Here is a 15,690-nt window from a genome sequence, read left to right as displayed (position 1 = left end):
GTGTGTGGGGTGGGGGTCCTGTGCTTACTCACGCCCCAAAAAAGTGGAGTCTAGTCATCAATAGACGGGTCAACACCTCCTTTCGGCAGCCTTAGGGAAGAGGGGATAAGGTTCATTCTGCATAGTGCACTGTGGGAGCTGTCCCCAATCTGGCCTCGGCTGCTGGCTGGTTGGTAATTAGTCAGCTGCTCTGACTGATTGGCAATCAGTCAGCAGCCGATGCTGCTTGTATAAAAGGGCAGCAGAGCTGGAGGGAGGGAGGAAGTGAGCAGAGGCACAGTGTTGCGGTCTGCTCGGTGTGTGTGTTGCCGAAATAAAAGATGTCATCGAACGAAACCTCTTGGTGCCTGGCTGATCCTTGGTGCTGGTGGGGGAAACCCACGGGGAGCGCCGTGAGAGCTGCCACATGCACCTCTCAACTCTCAGCCACAGCTAAATCAATAGCATTCAACCTTCTGCTTTACTCAAACTAAATAATGTGGACACCTTCCCTGTGAGACACAGCTCATGAATATCAAAACAGTTGATATAAAAGGAGTGCTGATATATCAAAGTTTTCCACTGCCACCCAGCACACCATCTTCCACGTCAGCAGTCCTCTAATAGCGAGTTAATTGGTGGCCCGCTCTGCGGGGCACTGCACTCTGCACTTACTGAATTTGTATCATAGATGAGGTGAAAGTCAATGCTCAAGGCCAAGAAACATTAAACGAATGCTGTGCAGATGCTTCGGACACAATAAGGAACTCAGTGGCCAGCCAGCCGTTAAAGTTTTCAAATGATCGGTTCATTTGAATGAAAACAGATAAAAATGGTTTTCTGAGCATGCACCACCTGGTTTGTGGAACTGGCTCACCTGAACAGATTGCAGCTATTATTAATGTTACTAGTACCACCGGTGCTCTTACTGCTGTGACACCTCAACTTTGCTGTTGTGAAAAACAGCAGATGTGGTGACCTGTCAAACCCAGGTGTAACTACTGATAGTAATATGTTAGGTCCGTGGTATTGTGTATGCTGACATGTTCAATGTCTATTTGTAATGATGTTTATATTACAAATGCACATAAACAGTCAAATACAATTAAATGCAATAGTTGGTCAACAGTGTGGAAGAATTGCAATGACACAAATGTGGTCCTGATAAAGGGAATATGAATACTTTTTTTCAGAGTTCTTGAGGTGACTTGTTATCGGCCTGTCAAAGCAGACACACAGACATAGCGATGGCTCTTTGTCCCACTAAGTCATGACAGTGTGACAATGAGCCAGCATGAACAATACCCAAGCCCCGAAACTAAGGCGGCTAAATGGAATTCTGACATTATTTATTTTGTTATTTACGCCTGTGCTTTCTCTTCAAACATAACAAAATGTCTCCCGTGAAAATGTCCCATTTTCATGAGGCACTATTCTCAAGTGAGTGAAATCGGAAAAATAATGAATACAAAAGATTCTGCAGTTTTCCCCTCATCATATGATCGTTCATACATTTCTAGAATCTAGAGGGAAATTAAGCTGCAAGGGCTTCCGATTACTGATGTAAATCGTAGAGGTTGGGATTTTATATCCCCTTTAGCTCTTTTCTGCATTCTCAAAAACATGTACACTTCAGTCGTTTTGTTTTGTTGACCTCATTTCCAATATTTCTCTGTGAGATATTGTTTGTGTCCAGTTTCATACATTTTAAATAGATATGGTGTAAGTCATTTCTCTTCTAACCATTAATATTGTATGCAGCCCTCAGCATGGTAACAGTAGAACAGACCTCTGCTGATTGGCCAATGCAGGGGGAGAATCGAAACTCTAAGCCAATAAAAAAAGGTCACATTCATCACTGTGTATGTATTTAAGTAATAGAGGTTTTGTAAACCTTTTATACTCATTACTCAGCATTTAATTAGTGACTCCTATCTTTGAATATGCCAACATGAGGAGCAATGTATTGTTATAATCCAGAGGGACACATCTGTTCGTCTGTTGCTGAAGAAGAAACACAACCTTTATGGAATCAACCCCCTGGTGTCCCAAGGGCCTCTGTGAGTTATTTAGGGTATCTTTGTTATTCAGCTGCCATTATTGCTAAGGTTGACACAGAGCTGGAGGATATAGACACAATCTCTGTGGATGAGAGGAGTCAGAGGACCCGCTGATGCTATGTGTCAACATTAGGAACCAGTTAGCTGCAGATGCAAACGGCTCCCGTGGGACAAAAATTGGCATCTTTTGTTTTCCTTTCTGACCTGAATTCCATTCTTAGATGCTCCTATTTTAGTTTTGCTGACAAATGAAATCAAGATAAAAATATAAGATTAAAATCCAGTCGGTATCCATGACTCTCTGATGCGCTGCTATTATTTTTAAAAGACACTCTGAGATAGCAGGAAAATGGCACTTTAGAGGTGCTTTTCAGCTTCACAATAGTTCACACAGAAATGTTTTTCATGACCACAGAGGTGATACAATCTGCTCAGTTCATAGAAATCAATTACTGTATATCTAGTCATTGACTAAAACTGGGGTCCCCTTCAATTGCAACACACATTCTTTTGACCTTTAGATATTCACATCCATAATGTGAAATGAACCATGATCTTATGCATTGTTCCAATGCACTAGGTGTCAAATAAAATGCAACGTAGCTGTTTCTTTCTTTACCATGTGCATATTTATACACTATTGAATCATTATTCTTTATTAGACTGAACATCTATCCATTGTCCTTGACAGATACATTCTTATGCTGTATGCTTATTTGTCAAAGTGCACCTCTCCTGTCATAAATGTATGTGCTGCATAACTTTTGTCGACTTGGTCAAAAGGGATTTTGAGTAATTGGTCACCCCATGTTGGCGAGGGTAAAACTGAGCACCAAGATTCCCCAATGTCTGACATTCATCACTCGAAACAAGTGGTTGCTTCTTCTGAATATTTATAACCAATTATTTGTTGGTGAGTTCTGGGGATTAAAGACTTGTAAATCAGGCCATGTTGAGGTTTATGTGACGGCATTTTGTTAACATTAGAAAACTAACATGACAATTGGCAAGGTTGTTCCTTCGTGTGCTTATGATTTGATTAGAATTGGTGTGGTCCAAAGGCATATGGTCCAATTAGTGGACTTTCTCTCAGCGTTTTACAGCTGAATATCAACTCAGATCTGATTATATTATAAAGTATAAAATACGAGAAGAAATGTTCACATTGCCGATGCATTTCTAAGAGTTGCTTTAGAGGTTTCAGCATGACTCATGATGTGATGGCTTTCGTCAGACGTCAGAAAAGCAGAATACAGATTTTATTTATTTATTCATGCTTATTATTCCAGAACTAATAAATGTGCCTGTGCCATCTTCGTATGAAACATGAAGGGAGCCGACTAAGTTGTGATGTTCTCTCTAAACATCACACACTGCAGCAATGGAGTTTTCACTGCAGACTGGTTGCAGGAGAGAGAATGCTCACAGCTTCCATTCGCCCCTCTTTCTCTTCTTTTCAACCGTTTTCTGGTCCTGACAGCTTGTCTCAACTCGTATACAGTATATTTAAGACAGAGTTAACTGGGGCATGTATGTCCTGCTCAGTCTTTGCAGCTATGCATTTGTATGCCGAGGAAATAGGACTGTTGCACTACCACAACCTCAAATGCACAATTCAACATTTCCTTTTGGTTATTTCTTGGGCGCATCAGTAAAACCAAATACAAACTCTAATTGTCGGTGCAGCAAAATGAAAGACTTGTGCTTGCAGAAGCAAAGAAGAGCAGTTACAGAGTTGGCAGAGGGGAATGTTTGTGCCTGAGGCCTCCTGCATTCCCATAGTAACCATCAGGATATAAATAGAGTTGCTTCACGAAGAGAAAGCGGTGCTATAGGTTAGAATCCCCCCCCCCCTCCCCCCTCTGTCCTGTGTGGCCCCTGAGTCTCTGGACCGAGCCACATTTTCAACAATGGACTTGACTGATGAAACGTCTAGCGTCACACATGTTGCTGCAGTGTGTGTTAGTCTTGGGCTCTGCTGAATTTGGGGTGAACCTCGAGCTGAAACACATGCATTATTTGATCTCTTTTCTGAAAGAATCACTTTAGATTCAGCGGAGTGATGTATTTCTCTCTGTCAGCATGAATAAAAGAATCATTCTGGTTGCAGGATTTAAATGTGGGGCTGAACTCTTTTTCTTCACTGCTCCGGCTCAGGTAGTTCCCTGCGTGCATATGAATGATGCAAAAAGATCAAACAGCAATATTAATGACAAGGACCTGTGGGTACGTTTCAGTTTGTTGGTGTGTGGAAATGGCTCTTCAGGGGATAGTCCGGTTCGGCCCTGATACACTCCCGACTGACGAGCTGGCTGCGTCTAGTTTGTATGCACGTGTTTGTGTGGCAACCAACGAAAAGCAAATAAAGGATAGAAAAAAGTTGGGGCATTTGAAGATGTAATGCCCTGAAGTGTAGGTGTGGTTTATCGCCATAATTAAGGACCACAATCAAGTAAGTTAGTGCAGAACGTGCTTCTGCATGCACAATGATTAATATCAGCAAGGAGATGCTCTCTTCTCCTCGTGCTAACCCCAAATTCAATTAATTCACATTGAGCAGGCTGCATATCTCCACAAGGGGATGCTGATGTGTCATTGTCAGAGCATTTCCTCAAGCGGCAACCTGTACCATTTGTTACAATAGAAAGTTAGAGCAGCAGCAGAATTACACATACAAATGTAGACACATCCATGTCACTACTGAGAGGGAAACCAAGTGACCGCTGTATTAATTAAACTCTACCACCTGCAAGGAATGAATGATATGGCTGCACTTTCTATAGCTACTGTTCATGTGCTTGTTTATGTTCATACTGCATCATTTAAAGATGCACACTCTGCATTTAAAAGAAATAATACAATATACACATATGTTTGAAACCATTGCTAAGAATAACACATAAGAGTGTGGGTAATAATTGTGGGATAAGTGTTTAAAAGTGTGGACTGATCCCACGAATAAGTATTTTTCTTGTGCATTTTTTCATTATTTTTCTCCTTCTTTCTTAAGCTTTTCCGAACAATAATGTACTCTGCTATTCTTGTGTATGCATTGTAAATGGGATGGTTGTCTATCTGAGGGCCAGTTGTTTTAATTACACTTTTGTTGATGAAGCGTACAGTTTATTTTCTACAGAAGCAGGGCTGTGTGAACTTACTATTTTGTTTTCTAAATAGAAAGGTGCAATTTTATGGAGACCGGAGACCATTGTACCATGACCCTGTTTCAAATGCTACTGCATAAATATTATACAAGCGAGGCTCACGTGATTCATAAGAACTATTTGCGGAGCACAAATCAGATGAGTTGTTTGTTGTTTGTGTTTTGAGCCTGACCTCTAATAGGTTTGCAGAAATGCAGAATGCATGTTAGGAATTCAAGCAGATTGTCATGAATTCTGATTCTGGGGGATTTGGCTGATTGTTCTTCTCATAACATGCATCCAATAAACACTTTGCCAAGAACCGCCTTCTCCCAATCTTCATTTCAACTTGTTAACATGAATGCCGGCTCAAGAATCACAACTGTGGAAGAAAACACAAGTGTTGTATTTACTTTCAGCAATAAAATGCATTCTCCTCAGAGAGACATTTTCCCCACGGCAATACAACACAATATATTCTGTAGTACTGTGATGAATGCTGAGGTGGAAAGGTATCAGATTATTCAGACTTAATACATCTACTTTTTAAATGTGTTCAATTTTCACATATATTGTTGTGTTCCAGATATTGTACAGGAATACCAAATCCTTTACACACATTTTAAGAGTTATTTTTGTCTTCCCAGCTTCTCGTAAATCAGCTAACCATGTTCCCTTCTTCATGAAGTGCCACATATAATGAGTCTGATGAACAACCAATTGCTTTGAATGCTAAAGTCACATGTGTTGCTGCAGGGAGACAGCTGAGCACAGTCCTCATGACAACCACTGGATCGGCCTTCAGCATGCGTACAGTCGTGGCTACAGTCGTAGCTCTAAATTGTACACCAGAGTAAAAAGATAATTAAAACAAACAAATCAGATTCAACCAACACTTTATTTAAGACACTGATATTTTACAGTTCATGGATTCACTTCTTATGCTCAGATGAACTTGACAGAAAACCTCGGTGCTTCATGGCAATCCTACAATTCTCACTGGTGCACATGAATCCACAACTGATGAGATATGTACAGAAATTTGTGATCCCACATTTTCCAAACGTGTTACTTTTGACCGCATAAATAAATAATGTCAGTGTGCTCCCATTTGGAGTCCTTGAAACAATGTTTACTCCCTGAACAGAACTACTGTACCTGACAGTCTTCACCCTCGAGACAGACTGCATGTGCATGAGAAACACTGCCAAACACAGTTAGGCTGGAGGTTAGAAGCCTTGACAACAGTCTACGTAATGTATGTACAAACAGTGAAACATCTTACAGTAAAAGAGAAACCCCACCTTCACAAAATTCAAGTTCTGTTTTTTTCTCAGCAGACAATATGAACAGTTTCAATGCATCATAGTTTACGCGAAGGCCCAGACTGGTGGGGGGGAAAAAACTAAAATCCCACTGCTCTATAAAATACTAAATTAAAGATCAGTGAGTAACTCAGATGATGACACACTCAAAGCTAATTTTGCAAGCGGTCATGACACCGTGCTACAGCTCACCGATTCAAATAAACTAACAGAGCCAGCAGAGCAGCGAGGAGTAAAGCTGCACTCGGGCCTTGAATCTCACTGCAACAAACGGCATGAAGAACATTACATTCAAGAATTCAGAAAAGGCTGTGACTATGTCACGATGTAGCAGAGAAAGATGAGGTCACGTCATTTCCACACAGAGACTGAGACAGACTTTCTATTAAATGTACTTAAAAAGTCTATATAAATCTGCATTGCAGCAGTATGCAGCTACACTGAACGTGTCTATTGACGTCAAACAGAACATTAAAGGGTGGCTAATGGAATGAAATGAAGTACTTCGACACATAATTCTTCCTCCAGATACAAATGTTGCTTCTTAAATGCGCATGAGTGCAATGTCAATTTCATACAAAACTGTAATTGTGTATATCCACTGGTTTAAAAATCCAAATCATGGAAAGTTCCATCCTTGGTTGATGAGCAGATTAAAAACTGATGTGGTCGATGTGAAGGTTGGAGCTGCACCCCTGCTACTGGATTTCAAAGCTTCAAATTCAAGTACATAACCAGAAAAATGTAAATAGAAATGTCTACATTCAAATTATACAGTAACATAGTTTATGTCTGACATCAAAGTACCATTTGTTTTTGATTATTTCTGTCATTATTGTTTTTCTTCTTCAATAATATATATATATATATATATATATATATATGTTCCGTTTTCTCTTTTTACAGATAACACCTTTGGAACTATGTCCCTTTTCTTTCTGAGAAGTCCCAAACAGTGATCTGTTTCTGTGTTTCAGCCTGGCTCCTCTACGTGTGCAAACTGAGCTCTTTATTGACGGTAAAATGCAACAACTCAGCCAGCAATCGGTGCTTCCCTTTCCCAGCTCGGCTAACCTCGATTTCCCTTTTCAAACAGTCAAGCAAGTTAAGCAAGTTAAGCCACTCAGACAAATCAATAAATTATAGTGCTTATCATCTCACGTGGACAACTTTTGAAATAGGACTGCAACATTTTGAGAAAATATACATACTTGCAGACAAAAATACTATTCTTCACAATGAAATGTGTAAAAACCATGAAGTCCAAAAAGAATAGTTGACACCCCCATAAAGATGAGCCAGAAATGCTACAAAACATAAACAGTTAAATTGTGTTTTTTCTTGGCAGTTTTTTAAACAAAGCCTATTAATCGCAAACTTTGTATAAAAAATTAGGTTTACAGAATATCTTCTTCTTGTAGTTCATAAAATATACTGTCTCTTCTTTCAGATGCTTTGTTCAGGATTGACTGCACGCTCTCTTTATGTCAACCATGTGAAACACATTATGCAATAGAAAAATTGGCCTTGAATCTTTTCATAAAAAATATCTAGGAGCCAATCCAACTGAAAATAATCCTGGACTGCATGTCAGAATTAACCCATGAATGGAATTTCATCAGTTTTCAATGCCATGAAACATCAAACATGGCACATTAACCAAATTGTCGTCTCAAAGTTTCATGTAAAACTAAAATAACTGCTTCGCGGTATCGTTTTATCCTATCAGACTAAATTGACATAATTAACATTTTAAAAACCTGTTTTGTAAGATTACAGTGAGCTTCGACCAACACATTATAATCAGTTCCTCCTTGGACGATTGGATTAAAATTTAAGAAATTCCCTCAAGGCGTTCCGGAGACGCCACAAGAGCCGAGTGGACGGAAGGAAGGAGAACAGACGGACGGACAACACCAATCTTTCTGTTGCCGTCGCAGAGGCATAACAATATCAGAAATCAAATGATTACTTGAGTTGTCCTTATGGTTTTGCTGCACTTTGGCTCATCTTTCATGCAAGTGTTTATTCTAGATGGCACTATATTGTACATCTTAAAACATTCCACATATAACTATCAGGCATCTCTAATTAGAAAGATACATACATGTTTATGTTCTATTTTGTGACAGACTGCAGAGATGTGTCCTATATTTCAGCAAGATTTAAGAGACCAATTACTTTAGAAAATGTTCCTAAATATGCAATAAATAGCTCCTAAAGGAGCGTGTCTTCTGTGAGTCGTACGTACAGCAATAGGCTTTTCTTTTATCACTGATGTTGTCAGTATTCTGGTGTGATGAAGGAGATTATTTGCTTGCGCTGTATCGTTTCAACTAGCTATACTACTAAAATGTGCAGAATGCCTACAGCTGAGACTCATGATCTACTCATTCTATGTACTTAAATCATGGTGTGAATGACCCCCTACTGTCACATTGTCGTCCTCCAGTAGATGTTTGCTCCGTCGATGTTTACTGGATCATGGGATCGTCATTGGGAGAGGACAGTTGAGTTTGGGACACTAGCAAACGACTGGATTTTTCCCTCAGAGTAGGCCATGGCTCGGTTCGACACAGTGGTGAAGGACAGGTGGTCATGCTCCAAAATGGAGAGGCGGTCCTGCGGCTTCTCCTTCTTCAGGTAGAACATCTTCCTCAGCTGCTTCAGTTGCTGCAGCTCGCAGAAGGTCTCCAGCACCACCAGCATGACAATCAGACCCAGGATCAGGTAGACTGACACACACACACACACACACACACACACACAGACACACACACAGAAAGGGATGACAAGAAGTATAGGTTACTAGCGACAGTAGATAGTATAATAAAATGTCATCATATGAAAAACAAACAATAACCACACATTTTCTATAACACTTACAAGAAATCACATATTCCAGTGTATACTTAAAAAAAAAAAATATTACCGTATCATTTTATCGGATTCGTTTTTGTACTATGACGGCTGCTCGTGTATTCATACAGAAAGACTAAAATATACTGTATATATTTTTAAAGATTTCTGCAAGTATTCACAAAAACGGTTGTTTATATGCACTGACACAATAGGACACAGCTGGATAACCATGATAAGGACAGACTGTGTGATTTGTTGAATAAATAACTAGAATAGAAACAGTTTCAGTCAACGCTCTAAATTCACTTGTTTCAACACCTGCAGTAGAAATATTCCCTGATTGGCTTTTCACAAGCAAATCATCTGTGGCCGTAGCTAACGTGAAACTATATATAAACCGTACATTTAAACTACTGCATGAGCACGATTATAATTTCTACACATCTATAAATAGGAGTACTACAGCACTATAATTGGTATGTTAAAAAGTTTGTTTAAAAGAAGGCAGAACATACTGTCTGTACACAAAATGGTGCTGTACTTCAGATTCAAAACACAAAAGCAAATCACCAAAGGCACTGGCAAAATCAAGACAAACTAGAATGAACGATTTCAAACAACTTCAATAAATAAGTTCAATAATTGTGGCAAACTGTTGCAAAAAAAAAAATGTTACTTACAATACTGACACGTAATTATTCACAGAGGATGTTTCTCAAATATGTCTCTTGTTATTAGCGCTAACAAACACACGCTGTCATAGCCTTCTCTCCGATAGACTGACACCATGTTTCAACTGAATGACGCCTCTCTGGCACACACACACAGACACATACACACACACACACAAAAGTTCACTTGAGTAGCGTTCAACATTTATGTCCACCCACAGCTTGTCAAGAGTGCATCGGTTCTCATTAAATAAATAAAATGTTCCCTTTCTAATTCTAGTCACTCTCAGCCCCGACAGTGCTGCTGACAGGAAGCTGCACACTCAACCAGAGAAGTCAACCAATGCCTTGCTGGTCTCCATTAGACCGTGGCTAACACAAAGCTTCATTAGGCTGTGTTGCCAGCCTGACAGACAGATAGATACTTTACGAATCCTGCGAAGCGATATATTCCACTATAGCAGCATTTATACAGGCTATGAAAATCAGGATCGAAAAAGCAATAATCATGTCAACATTTGGCTTTATCAGCAGCATTCAGCAGGTTAACAAGTATTGTGGAATATTTTGGGAAAAGCTCCAGTTATTGCAAGTGAATCCCTTTCAGAGAGCGATGCATTGTTTAGAAGTTTGCAGAGAAAGGTTATCTTGCGGAATATATGCTTCCTGTAGTCGTATCTATTACACTCTGTGAGTATAGGATAAGCTATTTCTTACCCCCAAATTGATTTTTCTATTTCTTTGTTTTGTTTCGTAATAGAAGCCTATTTTTAATATTAAAGCCATATAATTCCTACTGTATCATTCAGATAAAACTACAAATCACATGTCATTTGTTATATTACCCAAAGCTGTAAAGTGCAATGACTGATTTATAATATGTTGTTTGAAGTAAAACTGAGATAAAGCCATTATAATATAAACTGGATCGGAAACAGGAACTTGTGCGTCAGGATTAAGCTCAATCTTATCTATCAATTAATATATTTTCTAAACGGTTGTAGGATTAACAAAGTATATCTGAATCTCCTCTGTGTGTTTATAATTGTATGTGTGTTCAACATATTGCATAAATAAGACATGCTTTACTTTTTTGTACAGGTCAAAAAATTGACCGAGCTGATTACGTCACACCCAGTTAGAGCAAAGTTCACCATCATAAAAGATGTTTTACGTGATATTCTCATATCAGTGAATAATTTCCTCGGAGAACTTGTCACGATTTAACTTGAGCTTGCACAAATTAAAATATTCTGGGTGTTTTTCGTGGATGGCTTCCAGCAAACAAATTAAGAGCGTTGCACAAATTAAAATATTTTTTCTGGATGGCTTCCTGCAAACAAAGCACGCTGGAATATCCTCTTTGCAACAGGAAGTTTGATCCAAAAACACAGACCCAGTCATCTCATCCATATTTTTTGATGCTTCTTTTTTTTCAAATGATTTAATTCATACTATTAAAAACACCTCCATGAGAAGGACAGCGGATGGAATCAATGTGAGATATTACTGCTGCCACCGCTTTGCCATGAAAATAAGAAGAAACGTCGGTCCTCACCAGTGATGCCCACTTTGTAGAACTCCCTGAACTTCTGATTCAGGGCCTCTCCGGGTACGTAGTCACCCAGGCCGATGGTGCTGAGGGAAATGAAGCAGAAGTAGAAGGACTCCAGGAAGTTCCAGTTCTCCTCCAGCGCTGAGAAGATGGCGGCGGGGATGAGAAAGAAGCAACAGATGACAAATGTGACGAGCACACTGGCATGAACGATGGCCACCAGTGGCTTGGACAGGGCCCAGCGCCTGTGGATGTACATGATCGGCCTCCGCGTGCTGAACACCATGATCCTTTGCACCACAGCCGTAAGGAAGAGTAAGGTGAAGGGGATGCCAATCACCGAGTAGATGATGCAGAAGGCCTTCCCGGCATTTGACAGTGGTGCCGTGTGACCATATCCTGTAGGGAAAGGAAACAGGACAGAACATGTATATATGGAAATGTTCACCCAACAGGTTTAGGAAATTCTGCCTGTTTCTGGTTTATTAAATGTTTTTTCATGACTCAGAAATAAAATAAAAGGTAGTGTCAGTATCACTAATTAGGTGTAAGAGTCATTGGCAGAAGAACAGGTCGAGGATCATTCCTGAGAACAGTATTGGTGATGTCATATTCATGTGGGAAAGGTATTGCAGTAAAAAACCTAACATGCTCTTACCTGAAAGAATGTTAAAAAATACCAAGGGTCACTAACTCAAGTGTGTAAATAAAGGCATTGCAGTAGGATTGATTGTGATGTGTTGGTAAAAATAATAAACAATCAACTGTCCGCTTCTGCCTGGTATTCATTGAATACAATGTAACTACTTCCATTTTTCACATTGGTTCCCGTCCCCTATTTCTGACGAGAGTAGAAGGTAATAATGAAGGTAATCTTCTACAATATTGTGCATACAGACATATAGTGTATGTCTGTCGGAACATCTAAATAACAAAGTTAAGAGCAGATTTTTAACAACTATCAACAGCAGGTATTTAATATATCATAGACACAATGAGGGATGAACTCATTTTAAAAATACCATTGCAATTGATAAATGGTTTGAGACAAAGAAAGCACAAACAATCAGAAAGAGTCAGAGCTCCATGTGATCATCTGCAATGTCAGTCAAGTCTCTGCATTTACTCGAGACTCGAATCGGAAAGCTTTTATGCTGCCAGGGAGAAAACTGCTGTACACGATATCAGCACAATAGCGTACGTTGGAACTTCCGAGATAACTGCTGCTATGATTTCAGACTGCAGTTCTTCAGGTATCCTCACTCTATGTTATGTTGAGCAATACTGGATATGCAGGGTCATGCACAAACTATGCAAACACTGCCTGGAGATAATTCACGTAAAACTAGTTGTTAAAGGCTTTAACTAAATAATATTCTGATCATGTGTGTGTGTGTGTGTGTGTGTGTGTGTGTGTGTGTGTGTGTGTGTGTGTGTGTGTGTGTGTGTGTGTGTGTGGTGGGGGGGGGGGATTGACATACTCAAGTGTGTGTACTTCTGTCTCTCACACTGGATACAGGCCTGCTTCTGTCTGGTTTACAGTAATACACTGTATATTTTTGCAGGACTTCCAATGATATTCTACTGACTGCAGAACAATGTCTATAGAGTGACAATATCAATGCGAGACATAAAGACACATGTCTGTGGCTTCCGTATCGACATAACCACAGAACCAAATACAAACACGTTCATGACCTGATTGACGTACTGGTATAAGTAATTACGCTACAAGCGTGCAGCTATTAATTAACCTGTCACATTCTGCAGGACCCAGTGTTCGTTTCCTCAACAGGTCTAGTAACATGCAGTAGGCCAAAGGTGTCTGTTCCTAGTGGCTCAGGTACCTTAAAGGTCAGAGAAATTATGTTTTGCCTCAATTTAAGGACCCACTTCAGACTAAAGCATATAGTATTGTCTCATTCTGCGCACCTGATCGGCTGCACTGTCCAGCGAGCCTCTCGGCGGTCATCAACGCTTACCTGTGGTGGACAGCACAGTGCTCGCAAAAAACAGGGCAGAAGTGAAGTCCCAGTTCCAGTTGACCGATGCGTTATTGAGGATGGAAACCCCATAATTACTGGCATCCAGGGCTTTCTTTAGAAAGCGCTCCAGACGCTCCTCTGATAGACATTCATTTTCCTGAAGGAACTGTTTTTTAACGGCCCTCAGATCCTGGCGCAGGAGGTCCTCATAAGGCAGCTCAATCGCGGAGAAGACCACAGCGCCGAATACGAGATAAAGGGAATACCCCAAGACTAGAGATACAAAATACCACGTCGATTTGTGACTCTGTATCAACCGGACACACGAATTGCTGGCTAGAGACGGAAGCATTTTCAAGCGCTATCCCCTCGTTGTTACGCTACGGGTCGATATAAATGAAAAGCCTTAATCGCCTCGCGCGTTATATTTGCGAAATGTAGCCTGGAGAGAGAGAGAGAGAGGTGTCGTTACTGACAAAGCTCAATGAGACCTCTTCCCCCTCCGCGAAACCTGCTGTGGCACTTGAGGCTTTCAGGGGCAGTCGGAAATATTAAGATTAATGGATGAGAACGAGTCTATTTTGCTGAGATCTCCCGTGTGATAGGCTCTCGCAGTTGTGGTGGTTTTGGACGTCATGGAAGGACAAACGATAATTTACATGAAACAAGCACGTGGAACGGGTGCAACCATTAATTACGCTCCTTTCTCCCTAATGCTATTTTAGGCTGCAAAAAAACTAACATTTGAGTCAGATTTTTTAAACGATACAACGAAGCAACTTCTGCCATTTATATTCCATTTGTATTTATTGCGGAAAAATAAACATAAAGTTAAAGACTCCTGGATGTAGTTATCGTGTTTCCGAGCTTAAAACGGCACTTGAAGGCAGCAAGTGATGTGGCGTGACGTAAGCATTTCCTTTTCTCTCCTCCCAGGCCACAGAGGCGGGGTTTTGTTTTGACGTCTTTCAGTTTCAATGCAAAGCCATCGAAAACGTCAAAGAGCTACTGTCTCCTATGGAGCCTACAATAGTGAGACGGAGGAGTGAACGTGACACGCCCCGATACGCAGCACATCAGCAGGAGTGCAGAGGCGTGTGGGTTCTGGAGGAGAGACAGGTTTGGCTTCATAAAGAACTGGCCTTTCCTTAAAATAAGCATTTAGAAGAAACAATTAAATTATTTTGTCCTGAGGGCAGCGTATTTCATTTAGTTTTTTTAAATTATTTTTTAAAGGGTGCTGCAGGTTTCACATTTGTATCTGTATGCCGATACTTTTCTTTTAAAAACATTGGTTTACTTGTAAGATAGTAGTTGTAGACTGTAAGAAACGATTGGCTATTTTTACATGGTGAGTGGGTGTAATGTTTTATCTATGAATAATCAGTTGGTTCAGGAGGCTATTGATTAATAGCGAAACAAACTAATGTCTTAGATTATGTTTTGATTATCACTGAAAGTGTTTTTAAATAAAATTGTTTCATTTATTTTATTGTACCTTATTCAAAGTTGTGTTTTCGTCTTCACCAAAAAAAAGCCACAACATCCACTAAAGATTGATGTTGTTTATTGTAACTCATATATTACATTGTAACTCATATTAACTAATTTAATTATTTATTTGTTATGTATATGTTTGCTTGTTTTAACATTAAAATAAATAGATTTGTCAGTATAATCTTGGGGTTCTGTGTAAAGGCAAGTTAAAAAGTGTTATGTTATGTTAAGCAATATATGCTTAAAACTTGCACATATTGTGTCAGTGTCTCATACTCATACTATTTATGTAAAAACATTTCACATAAGTACTGCAAACAGTTAGAAACAATGGGATTCATAGGGGTCCAGGAGCTGCAAACCTGGCAAATGGCTGGTTGTGGTTGCATTAATTAAACCACACATTGTTCTTGCTGAACATGACAATGGGCCTATGACATAATGTCACACCCCAGTGCTGTAGTGCTATTTAAAGCACGGTATTGACGGTGAAACGCCATCTGAAATAAGTTCCCTTTTTTCTCTCACTGACAACTTCAAGCTCGGATGTAATGCATAATTAACTCAATGTTGTCCCGAGCAGTCATTGGTAGCTTATTGTATTTTCCATGCA

The 15,690-nt window shown here is 39.8% G+C and overlaps 2 protein-coding genes across 4 annotated transcripts in view; both read right to left on the bottom strand.

The window, feature by feature from the left end:
• LOC130206856 (cilia- and flagella-associated protein 46-like) overlaps window positions 1-15,690 on the bottom strand; it is a 233,052-nt gene that overhangs the window by 186,074 nt on the left and 31,288 nt on the right. The gene's annotated exons all lie outside the window — the stretch shown is intronic.
• Window positions 6,062-14,025, bottom strand: kcnk1b (potassium channel, subfamily K, member 1b). Its single transcript, XM_056435062.1, has 3 exons — window positions 13,578-14,025; window positions 11,599-11,994; window positions 6,062-9,242 (listed from the first exon to the last, which is right to left on the bottom strand). Exons 1-3 carry the CDS (start codon window positions 13,930-13,932, stop codon window positions 9,001-9,003), a joined length of 993 nt encoding a protein of 330 aa, XP_056291037.1. The 5' UTR covers window positions 13,933-14,025; the 3' UTR covers window positions 6,062-9,000.

Source organism: Pseudoliparis swirei, chromosome 17 (assembly GCF_029220125.1).
Source record: "Pseudoliparis swirei isolate HS2019 ecotype Mariana Trench chromosome 17, NWPU_hadal_v1, whole genome shotgun sequence".
Lineage (NCBI taxonomy): Eukaryota > Metazoa > Chordata > Actinopteri > Perciformes > Liparidae > Pseudoliparis > Pseudoliparis swirei.
Note: the sequence above shows the minus strand (reverse complement) of the source record. Positions and strands in the feature narration are given on the sequence as shown.

Bases quoted from the DNA above. Each gene is read 5' to 3' on its own strand.
- kcnk1b (XM_056435062.1), bottom strand. From the start codon at position 13,932: ATGCTTCCGTCTCTAGCCAGCAATTCGTGTGTCCGGTTGATACAGAGT. The intron at 11,995-13,577 runs GTAAGCGTTGAT...CTTTCCCTACAG, and splicing joins CACTGTGCTGTCCACCACAG to GATATGGTCACACGGCACCA. The intron at 9,243-11,598 runs GTGAGGACCGAC...TGTGTGTGTCAG, and splicing joins CTACAAAGTGGGCATCACTG to TCTACCTGATCCTGGGTCTG.